This window comes from Amphiura filiformis, chromosome 6 (assembly GCF_039555335.1).
Source record: "Amphiura filiformis chromosome 6, Afil_fr2py, whole genome shotgun sequence".
Classification (NCBI taxonomy): Eukaryota; Metazoa; Echinodermata; class Ophiuroidea; order Amphilepidida; family Amphiuridae; genus Amphiura; species Amphiura filiformis.
The window spans coordinates 54,390,368-54,403,195 of NC_092633.1; the positions used below are offsets into that span (position 1 = coordinate 54,390,368).

The following is a 12,828-nucleotide window of genomic DNA, read 5'->3' on the forward strand; positions in this document are numbered from 1 at the left end:
GTCATGTTTGAAATAAATTTTATGAAAAATAACACTAACAGCAACATATACATACACAAAGGCATCTGGAGTCACATGGATCAATATCACATGATCGATCATGTGAACCAGCAGTCACTTCAGCTGAAGAAGCAAACTAAGACGAGTCACAAAAAATTCTGAATGAGTTTTCTATTTGCTTGTGAGAATAAGTTTAAAAAAAAAAAAAAAAATATATATGATCAGTGATGCTATAAAATATTTGATTACTACTTACATCTACAAGTTTGATGTTATCCAAGTCATATATGGATCTGACTGCTTCTACCAGCCAACTCTCGGGTGTAAGCAGGTTCATTGTCAATAGAGTATCAGGTGGCATGTCATAGAATTTGGCTGATGGACCTGCTGTAGAACTAGAAATGGGAAAACAAACACAATAATCAGTACATGTTTTAACATGTACTGATTACTGATTATTCACTTAAAAGTGATGTTACACAGCAAGATTTATCATTGATCACCCAAAATGATTAGGATTAGAGTTTGGTTCTAGGGTAGGGATAGGATATGGTTAGGACTAGGTTTAGGATTAGAGAAGATTTTGATGTTGCGAGTAGCATTCGAGTTATGATTTCCCAGCCAGTACGATGTTAACAATTGCATATTACTTGTTGAAAGTGAAATGGGTAATATAATTAGGGAGGGCGGGTTAGTGTAGTGGTCTTCTCACTCGCTTCTCACCACTGTGGCCCGGGTTCAATTCCCGTGGCGCCACATGTGAGTTTGGTTGCCGATCCATGCTCGTCCTCGCAGGTTTTTCTCCGGGTGCTCCGGTTTTCCTCCTGCATCTAAAATCGGACCTCTTCCCATATCCCTGTCCCATCATATCCGGATGGCGTCCCTTAAATTTAGTAGCCCTTTGAGCACTATTGGGATTAGCCTGGCTTCGGCCGAATGTTATAAATAAATAAAATAAATAAATAAATAATTGTTTACCAACCTGCTGTCAACACGGAAAGTCATCTCAGGTTCAAACACATACCGGTAGAAGCTGCAGGCAAAATAAATCAAACAATTTTATATTTCCTATCTTAATTCATAACTTAAACAATTGCAGTATTTGTTAAGCTTGGTAAACTTCTGTAAAAACTAGTTTTTCATTACAATGGGAGCACAATGTTTTATGAAGCTAATGTTAAAACAAATAAAAAACAATGACAATTTTTCAGCTGAACTCCAACTTAACACCAATGAAGGTGAGGTTAAATTCAACAATTTATAACTCCCACCTCTTGAGTGGCATTTTTGAGACTTTATCCCTTTGACTCATGATGACTTTGAATTTTACTTCTTACCTATGATTTAACTCTAATAAATTAAACTCAATGATTTAACTCTTAACTCTTGAGCGGCATTTCTGACAATCTCTGAGTTTCACATTAAAACTCAAACTCATCATATTAAAGTTGAGGGGCATATCTGATGATCTATGCTTTGGATTCATGAAGACTTTGAGTTAGACATCTACATTCTAAACTATCACTACTGATCACTTAACACTACTGACACATTATCCCTTGAGATGCATGACGACTCTCAGTTTTACTAACTCTGACTCAGCTCTATTATTGACTCAGCTCTATTATTTAAATACAAAGAGTTTATCCCTTTGATTCATGAAGACTCAGTTTTACAATAAAAACTTTTGACTAACATTCACTCTTAAGCTCCCAGACAAACAAGTACCTAGACCTATGACTTTGGTTCGCGTAGTGAAGTCAACTGCTTAGCAACGATTTTGACAAGGACGCAAACAAGCAGACATGTGCGCGTCTACAGAACATGTTGCATTTGCGCTTGGCGATAACGGCGCAGCAATCACGCATAAGCGTTTTTTGTTCCAGACATGAGCGCTTATTTCTCTGCGTCCGACCACCCGACCAAAATCACCTTGGATACGTGGCTTCACCTACTGCCATGGTTAGGGATGGGCAGTTATAGGTCTAGGTGGTTATGTCTATGCTTAAGCTCACCTCTTGAGTGGCATCTCTGATGCTTTATCCTTTGGATTCATGAACACTTTAAGTTTTACATTTAAACTCTGACTCAACACCAGCAGGATATGACTCCATTTTTGACAGTCTCTTGTGAGAGGATCCAACACAGCTACAATCTCAAAAGATGGTTCTTCAGGTGAACGAGGTTCCAATATCAGCACACTGTAACACACAATTATTATTTTTTTTAAAAGCAAATGAAGAATTGGCATTGAGATCATAATATTATTTTATGTACACAATGTCCTTATTCACTCACTTCACTATTTGAAAGTTAAGTCAAACTTTAAGGAACTTTAAGGAACAATGATAGTTGAAATTCATACACCCCATACGAAAGGCATGCCCTTAACCTCCTACACAGGGAGTGTGAATTTCAAATGGGGTTACCAAAATGGGTGACTCCATTTAAAATTTATACCCCCTGTGTTGAAGATTAAGGTCATGCCTTCCATACATGGCATATGGATTTCAACTGGAATAACCCAATCAGTGTTTTAGTAAAGCAGAACACCCAATTCAGATTTCAGCATTTTTTTTAACAAGCCTAAAAGTGCTATATTGGGCAATTCCAAGCAACATCATCCTGCACATGAATTTGTTTTAATGCAGCAGCCAATTAGGTGGGTGAATAGTATAATGGAAACTATTTTGGGTAAGTGAAAGATTAATGTGGGAGAAACTTTTCCAAACGACCCTAATTTGCATATATGCAAACTTCGCGTTGCGGAATGATGCTTGGAATTGCTCATTTAATAAACCACACAAATAGGAAACATGAATTACAGTAATCCATAAACATACAATATTTTGAATTATTACATTCAAAAGGAATACCTGTGTTTTTCTTCCACATGGTTCAGCTCTCTGCGGTTTTCAGAGCGTGGACTAGCAGCGACTAGGGCATCCAGTTTCATGACAAGGTTAGTCAGCTCATCTTTGTCCCCTATCTTGCCAACCTTAGTTGTCTTCACCTGTCAAATTAGATAGTTACATGTAAAATACACCACATCAAATCTCATAACACAAACTAGTCAGGCCCCCTCTGGCAGTTATGCTTCATTTCTAAGGCAAGATACCCCAGGTCAGTAAATCCCACATTAAAATGAGCAGAAATTGGCACATTATTTTTCGCTAAAATTTGAATCAGACCTACCTATCCTAAATTTTTTTTGTATTTTACGCCAATCAAACAATTTTTTTAGGCCCAAATATTTGCATGTTTACTTAGCTATCGCATAGGTCTATGCATCAGCGCACATGTAAAATGAACATGTATGCATTTGGACAGAGATACTGACTGACAGAGTCGTCTACATAGTATCATGTCACTTTAAAGACAACTTCAGCTCTTACCCTTTCAGTTACATCTCCAGCTGACGTAGCCAAGATCAATTTCTCAACCAATGTAAAATCCTGACCAATAAATTTCTCCTCGTCTCCAAGAGGCCCAAATATTCTACCGTTGGCGACGATGGCTCTCTGTCCAGGTGATAAGCCCAGTACTCTCCCACTAAACAGCTGGTGTGACTCTACGATGGATATGTCATCACTTTTAAACAGTTTGTTGAATTTGCCCATGTTCATTCCCTATGAAGAAAGATAATAAATTATAAGTAAACATAATTTTGACTAGTTTTGCCCTCAATTCTTTTCGTTTACCACATAAAATGATGACACAAAATACATGATTAAACAAATTAAAAATATATTTAAAGCAAGATTTCGTTTTGTGATCCTAGCATTCTCTTTTTATGACATTTTTCAGTTGATATCCACAAAAAAATTTCAGTTGATTCCGATTTTGCGTTTGCGAGTTATACATGATTATGTGCATTACACTGCTCCATAGGCCACTGTTGTAATTTCGTTCTGGTATACCAGAACAAAATTCAAATTTGACGATATTTTGGCTAAACAAACTAATCTGCAAGAAATGTTTGGTACATCAACATTATGTAGCCAGAGGATTCCAGTGGTATAAAAATCTCAACTTTTTTTGAAAACAGTGGGGGGATGAGGGTGTGGATCACGAAATGCCCTTTTAATCAATGAAAATCAGCTAAACTAGGCAGAATGAGTGACCTTATGGATGACCAAAACATAAGATGGCTGTCTGATGTTTGTTTGATATAAGGGATGAAAAATATGAAGTTACTTTCTTTTTTGCTTTGTTCCCAATATTCACAGTTTGACTCACCGTTTAAGATACTGAACATCTTTTGAAAAATTACAGTTGGGTGGAGGAAATATAGTTTTCTTTTCTCACATCTTCAGGGTCCGCATTAAGCAATTTTATTTGTGTAGCAAACATTCTCTACTCCCCCCCCCCTTTGGCATCAATAATGAACAAGCTCATACCATATTGTTCCTAATAAGCGCCCATGGGCCATGACATTTCACGAAGGGTGGGCGTTTATTAGGGACTAATATATAGTGTACGTTTTTACCATTATAAAAAAGCTGTTTCGACCGACAATGGCACCAACGACAATACCCGCAATAGCTAAATACTATCTAATATTGCATTTTCATGTGTTTTTTTGGGGGTGGGCGTTTAATAGAGACTGGACACAATACGGTATGTGTACATTTAGAAAAGAGAAGGGCAAGTAGAAATTTTACAATTTGGTCTGGTATACTTTAAGGTCTGTCATTTTAGGCAAACCAACAAATTCGTTATGCTTTAGCTTTATGACAGATTATTTAATCACTTGAAAAAAATTCATTCACTTACATTGACTTCATAATCCTGGACCTTCGATTTGCCACTAACTATGCTTTGGTAATTAGATTCTTTGAGCAGCTTGGAAATAAAATTCTTGGCAAAGTTACGAGTCTGAGTCACCTGTACAGTGTACGCAGCCCTTGCTAGCCAATGAGCTTCTTTATTAGGAGCTGATGATGGGTTGTGGATTACACCAACACGGACATCGTTGGAAGATTTCTGTACAATGAAACAAGAAGCAGACGACAATGAGGGTTAGAATTTTTGCTATTTTTTCTATTCTCACAAAGTTTATTCATGTAAATTTAGTTGTGCCACTTAAATCTTATCATGTGCAAGTAGAAGGCAGGCAATGCATCATGAGTGCCCTACACACACACGGCATTGCATCATGAGCGCCTTACACGCATACGCAAGCACACACTACGTGATCATGTCCCGGCTGCGGATTTGAATGCCATGTAGACACATTCTACGATGGATCCCAGGAGATCGCATTGAAATGGTTTAAAGGAAATCTGTACCATAAACTAATCAATGGCTAATATAGTTATATACCCCTAAATTAAACATACCAGACGCTCTATATGAATTTCGGAATATTCCTAACAAAGAAAAAGCACTTTTAATCCTTCGTTTCTGCTATTCAAGGGAGCCGCCATGATAGCTGCTTGCGAATCCTTTCTGCCACAAGCGGTAGTGTAACCTTTCACACAGACCGACGGCGAGCGTGTGTTGCTGTATGGCATTCGCGACCCCTACAGCGAATTTTGGTTTTTTGTGCTGTTTTTACTTTTCGTTCTCAAAAGACATTGTTGATCATAAATATTACTTAAAATACATTTTTTATGTTCTTCTGTAGTTTTATGGGTAAAATTGTCGCGTTTTCTTTTGAACGAATGTTGAATCTGAACTTTGGTAGTATTAAACCCGTGTCACCAAAGTTCACGAGGGACGAGGCTTGTGGCACGGATTTCGCTGGTTTCAAAATCGGGGTACCGTTACAGCGTAATAAAAAATACATCGGGTATCAATATGGCAGCCACCATGTATCGCAAACTCACCGCTGATCGTCGTAAGGAATTAAGAATTTCTCCTTTATTTGGACGTATATAAGCTTGGGACTTTTACTGATTGTCGTTTTTATTATTACTGCAACTATATAGCCATTGATTAGTTTATGGTACAGATTCCCTTTAATGTGGATCCCACTATTGTGTGGAGTCACATAATATCCAAAATGCAAAACAAGCAGCTTTTCATCAATTTCTTATAACATATTGTCATCAATAAGTGTAGTGTGAATAATGTAAGCAATCCAAGATGTAAATATACTCATCTAAAATAATTTCATACAACATAAATACTAACCAGATTTTTGACAGCCTCATGTAGTAACTGTCTTCCTGGTTTGGTTGCTAAATCACATACAATCCATTCTGTAACAGGTCTCAGAGTTGATTCCTCTGATGGGTGACACAATACACAAATAGCATACATAATAAGTTGGATTTCAACCGGTGTTCTTCATGCAAATTTCACTAATAGCTTTCTCTAGTCATTTAATCCATCTAACGATCTGATTCTAGCTTCCAATATACAAACTGTTTTCATTTATTTAGAAAGTTGTGTGCCTGTTCAGTAATACTTGAAAGATTATTTATGTAAATGAAATCTATCTTTAGAAACAATAACCTAAACACTTGACAATGACAAGGGAGTATCATCCATGAACATGGGTCTTTCAAAAAGCACCCTAAACAATGAGCAATAGCATTGATTTGGAAATTCACCCCTAAACAAGTATAGGCATTACCTTATTCCCGTAGCAAGTAAAGTATCAATTTTCTGGACTCAAAAATTAAACTTGTTATCTGAGACAAAAATAATTATATAACTGGAAAAATACTTAAAACTCACAAGGTCAAAAAGTTTCCATAATTTCACACTATTTTTTCATAGGACCCTTAATACGTATGATTTACTGAGCAAGAATACCCCTTTTCTCAAATTTGCTTGTTTTTGATACCCTATTCACGTAACATACTTGCAGTGCTTTGATCTTGAAAATGACTTTTTACATGTTTTTTTTTTTTCACAGATGATACCACTGGTCAATGACCAGTAACTCCAGGGACTTGGGCCAATTTGTACTCCGTGGGAACCCTGATAAATAATGTGTTGAGTTCTTACCTCTCTTGGTGAGATATTTGATATTTTCTATCATAGATGCTGTCATACCAGTAGAACTTAATGTGCTGAAATCAGTACTGTTCAACTCCTTGGCATCTAATCAAAACATAAAATATTGTAATAATATTATAAGAACATTGACTTTGTTTCTCATGGGAAACTATTTGATTCTGGAAGTAACACCAGTGCTTTTCCACAGTTGCACTGCAAGCATACTGACAAACAGCTTTAGTATAAATGTGTATTACTCCCCTGCAGGATTATGGTGGTGCTCGCTATTCGAAACTGCGACCACTGTAATATGCACTTACATCACTACCGAATTGGAAGCAACTTCCAAGTATAGCTCACTTGTTATTCTTCTACATGTAGCTATCAAAAGTGATATTGTAGCACAAAAAAATAATTGGGAATATTGGACTTCACTTTTTCACATACTGTCAAATCCCAGCTTACCATTAACAACTCTTCTGGACTGATGAGAGCAACTTGTAAGTGTAACTACACTATAATTGAAGACCGTATTAAAAAGACTAGATTACATCTGACGTCAGGGCAAAGGCGCGGCGTGATTGCTTGCTGACCTGCGCAGAACAGCATTTTTGGTCTGGTTGACAGGACGTCATATATGCAAACTAGTCTTTTAAATTCAGTCTTCAATTATACCTGCACTATCCATGCATCACCAGCATATTCCATAAAAGCAATTCATATTTTATATATGGTTGCAATTGGTAATGAAGGAATAATTATGAATTCCTTTAAACTGTTATAGAAGATGCATTTTTTACCGTTAATATATTTACTACTGTGTTTTTTGTTTTGTTTGAAGAAATACTGTAAATACTTTGCAAAGACCACAAGATATCTCATTTATGTTCCTACCTAGCTGACCAGCAAATTCCACAATCTGGTTATCTCCTGACAGCACCCTAGGGTTGAGTCTAGGCATGACTCTGGGTTTGTCCATCAGCCACTCTAGTATGTCAGTCCGATCATTTATCTTACCCTGAAATGTTACCAAAAGGAGGGGAAACTATGATATTAGTGCCTAGTTACAAGGTGATATAATTGTATTAAACTTCAACAGTACAAATAAATACAATTTAGCGACCCACAGGTGCATTGTTTTTTCAACATGTTCCTATAATGTTAGCATAGCCCACTCTGGGGAAAGATTACAACTTATATCTTAATCACCAGAACATATCTTAATCACCAAAAGTTTTCAATTTCATTTTTGAATTGCATAAGTTTTTACAATAACAAAATAACATTGCAGTATTTTCAAATAAATTAACAAAATAAACAATTATGTCAAAAGCATTCACTAATGAAAATATGAACAACTTAAAAAACAAGTTATTACAACAAACCAACTATAAGAGAGCACACACAATAAAAACAATAATAAAATTCAGACACACTACATGCACTAAAGCATGGTTATTGAGCACATTGATAAAATATGTTCTGAAAATGAGATGTTCTAAATTCAAACTGTGAGACGGAATTTGCACAATGCTAAACTACTGCAGAATGTTCAAGAACAGGTCTCAGATAACCCTTTAGGACAACAGAGGGACTAATTTTGTCAAATCCAATTTTTTAAAGTATTTTAAAATTCAGCAAGTCTGCCACAGATATGAGAGATTGAGTAATTTTTAATGATTTTAAGCACCCTTTTCCTTATGTTTCTGGCAAGAAACTCTAGCCTGATTTAGCATAGAGCATACAAGACCAGACATCATGGAATTTGAGGGCCAGTTGTAAAGTTAATGGTGAGTCAACCTATTGTTTTTTCTAGTCAGTGAGGTCAGACAAGGGCTGATTTCATCCATCATTTGCTGTTGCTAAGAACCGAGTTGCTCCTGTGAAGAAAAAAATATGTCGTCTTACAGCAAATTTAGTACAAATCTCGAAGCGATGTTATTTAACATCGCGGTAATTCACTGAAAACCTGATCCACGCCAATTATTATAGGCCTAATTGACTTCCAACTTGCAACTGGTTTTTTTCCTGACTCTTTATGATCTTCAACACTAGTTCTCACTGAAAATTATACAATGTTTATGATATATTACACCATACCATGTACTGTTTACTTTGTCACACAATCTAGGCTTACTAAGGTAATTGGATACACATAGGCTGACTACAGCTAGTGAATCAGCTTGTTAACCATAAGCCTAACCCTTTACCCTTAATCCTAGCTGTTCTGTAACCTTTATGTCACTTATTTTACTTTTACATGCATGCATGCATGCACATGCATGTATGGCTAACATGTAATGTCATCATATTAGAAATTGCATACATTGTAGGCACACACACTTCAGTGACTGTCTTTTCAAATTCCTAACGCAGATGGATGCATTTAATTCAACATGTCAAACAAAACTAACAGCTGTGTCTACAAATTGCCCACCATTCTATTACTATCTTCAGTAGATAGCAGATAAGCTACACATTGAATTTATTTGAAAAACTAGTTTTCTTCATCAAATTATGCTCAAAATAAGTTAATTAGATGCAAATGATCTTATATAGAGAACAATCAGACAAAATGTTAGCTAATGACAGTAGATCTCACACCACCAAATATCAACATAGTTCAAGTGGAGTGCCCTTAATATTAATGCCTGTTTCAATTCATGGAAAGAGGATTTGGATTGGTCACAATTAGCTATGCTATAAAATCCTGCAAGTCTACCACAGATAAGATAGATTAGGTAATTTTTAATGATTTTAAGCACACCCTTTTTCTTCTGTTTTCTGTTAAGGGATCTGGAATGAGCGTTTTGACAGTATTTTTTGTGGGACATGAGAGCACATGAGACATATCGAATTGCATTCTGAATCTGAAGAATGTCTTTCTGATATCAAATAATTTTCATTTTTGAAATTCACGATATAATACAAATTTTATGACAAATTATTAAAATGTGATATTTTTCACATTTTTGATATATAACGGTCCTAAACTAAATCCTAACTAAATTTTATAAACCTAATGATATATATGTAGCTGGGAGGAAAAGCCGACGATCAATTGAAAATTTTGACCTTTCATATTGAAGATATGGATTTTTTCCCAAAAGACCTATTTTTTTTTTGGTGTTTTGGGAAAAAAATCCATATCTTCCATACGAAATGTCAAAATTTTCAATTGATCGTCAGCTTTTCATCCCACCTACATACACTTACATACACTTACATACATATTATCAGATTTATAAAGTTTACTTCGAGTACTGTTAAATATCAAAAATATCAATTTTTAATGAATCAAAATTATTTGATATCAGAAGGACATTCTTTGTATTCAGAATGCAATTCTATATGTCTGATCTGATGTGCTCTAATGTCCCACAATAAATACTATCCAAACGTTCATACCCCACCCCTTAAGAAACTCTTGCCTGATTTTGCATAGAGAGTATGTAAACCCAGACATTGTGGACTTTGAATGCCAGTTGTAAAAATAATGTTGTTCAACATATTGTTTTGCTTAGTCAAAGATTACAGGCAAGGGCTGATTCCAACCATCACAGCTGTCGCTAAGAATCAAGTTGCTCCTGTAACTGTGAGGGGAAACTGATGTCTAGTACACATCTCTGCAGGATTGGCATTTGGCAGTGTGACACCTGTATGAAATATTAACAACATCTGTGAGTGGAATGCAAAGTTCTGCTTGATGCCACTTACGTGGGATAGTCTGCTGAAGAATCCTAATTCTATCAGCACGATAAGATGTTTTTGCTTTAACAACATTGTGTGATCTATGCCACTCAATTTTATCAGTTTCAAAAGGTTTATGACGAGCTGAAATGAAATTCTTAATATGAGATGTAATGCATGGTCTATCATCAATATGTCCCTTTTTCATTGGTATCTGTTACAGATTGATAGTCCGAAGGGTCATTATTCCGAAAACCCAATAACTTGAATATAAACCATAATCCTTACCCTAACTTAAGTCCTAATACTAACTTTAAACATAACCCTGACTTTAATCCTCACTCTGACCCTAGCCTAACCATATCTCTAACACTAACTTTAATGATAATCCTAAGCTTATCCCTAATCCTAACCTAAAATGACCTAAACCCTTTTCGGAAAAATTACCTTCTGGACCAATGGGCTGGTCCCTTGGAAAACAGACATTGGAGACAGAATCAAGCACCGTGTCATAGAAAGGAAAGTATCAAACATTTTCTATGTACCATGAAAATTCAAAACTTCATGCCAATGTTGATCCCAGAGGATGCTGGGTGGCATTTGATGAAAATTTTGCATATTGGCAATTTGTTGCCAAAATTGACCATACGCATGACTAATTCAATCAAATTGTGCAATTTTGGTCTCCGAGTGCTGGGCTCCAGTGCTAAAATTGAAGCTGAGTGCATGGTGGGCTCCAAAAGGTGAGCTCTACCGCCCGCCACTGCAGCTACAACCCTGATCCCCCAGAAGTAGGACTCTTTTGTTGTCTCAACTGAGTAGTAACTACACTGTGACAGTTTTAAAATGTCATCTTTCCAATAGAATTCAAAGGGATTTGGCATTTGAAATCCTGGTGATAACATTTTTGCAATGGATTTTGGTTCTAACATTATCCTCTGACTTGACACTCACTGTAACCATCTACAAAAAAAACACCCAAAAAACCACCAGTATTCCTACTCTTAGTTGTTATTTTGACCACTGGCTTCCACAAAATACCTGTGTGGTCATTATCAGATCTAGTGTTGCTTCTTCATGTGTTTGAAAGACAATATTCTGAAACAAGTCATTAACTCTTAGGCTAGATATTTGTACTGTTGAAGTGCCCTGTGATAACTATCCATATTTCTGGGTATTTTTAATGCAAGAAATCTACACTCTGAAATTGTTTGCTTACATGCAGCAAAGTATTACAAATTCCTTCATTCTATAAACTTATCAGCTCAAACATATGGGTCTAACCTCTCTCTTCATGCATTCTTATTTCTTTCTAACCATCCCTCGTCTTTATTTACCTGATAAACAGCCCTCTGTATCTCTGGAGTATTTTGCATGATAGATGAAACCACAGTCTCCTCAAAGTTGTCTGGCTCAAGCTATGAACACAAAAAGAATCAGTGTAGAAAATTAAAAAAAGTTTAGGAACAAATTAAATATTTAATATGAGTACATGCCACAACTGTTTCAAATTTATTTGACTGCCTCACGACCCCGGTCCCTGCACTATGTGTATCCGTGGGCACTTATGCTCGTCGGCAAACTTTAAAAACACCCCCTTTTGCATCTAATTTCGCAAAGTTATCTTGATAAAAACACCCCTATTTTTAAGGATTACGTGATATACCCTTTTTGACAGAAACGCGCATAGGGTATAATGCACGGCACTCACAGTTGTGTGTGTCGTACATGGATGTGATGTGTAATGTGTGCCAAACGGAAAAATGAAACTGAGATGAGTTGTGCATAAATTTGTAAAATGAAGAAAAATCCCACCATTTTTTTCATTTCGCGAACAAGTCGTATGAAAAATTACCCTTTTATTGGTGTTTCGCGAATCACGTTTCTTTATCTGAAAATGCCCATAATTTTGACAAATTTTCGACACGCATGAGTACCCGCAGATACACGGCGTGCGGGGACCGGACTCACAACATCATCAACATCACATAACATGTCAAAAGTCAAATTATAGATCACATCCGTCAAACCCAACCCAGTCCATGACCATGTATCCCTCTACTGTGGCCCTACATGGACTACTTTAGTTTGTCATCACGTAACAAGATGTAGACGATGACAAATCATCATTTAAAGCTTGACATGAATGAACAAACTTGTGGCAGCTTCAAAATGTCCATCATGACA

General features: G+C 36.3%; 1 protein-coding gene across 1 annotated transcript in view; it reads right to left on the reverse strand.

Moving 5' to 3' along the window:
- The window catches only part of LOC140155631 (UDP-glucose:glycoprotein glucosyltransferase 1-like), a 48,734-nt gene that overhangs the window by 12,453 nt on the left and 23,453 nt on the right, over positions 1-12,828 (reverse strand). Inside the window, exons 16-25 of the mRNA XM_072178547.1 lie at positions 11,979-12,059; positions 7,846-7,969; positions 6,961-7,056; positions 6,139-6,233; positions 4,777-4,986; positions 3,396-3,629; positions 2,877-3,013; positions 2,016-2,201; positions 983-1,033; positions 257-395 (exon numbers count right to left, since the gene is read on the reverse strand). Of these exons, the coding sequence (XP_072034648.1) occupies positions 257-395; positions 983-1,033; positions 2,016-2,201; positions 2,877-3,013; positions 3,396-3,629; positions 4,777-4,986; positions 6,139-6,233; positions 6,961-7,056; positions 7,846-7,969; positions 11,979-12,059 (1,353 nt within the window). The remainder of the gene's footprint in view (positions 1-256; positions 396-982; positions 1,034-2,015; positions 2,202-2,876; positions 3,014-3,395; positions 3,630-4,776; positions 4,987-6,138; positions 6,234-6,960; positions 7,057-7,845; positions 7,970-11,978; positions 12,060-12,828) is intronic.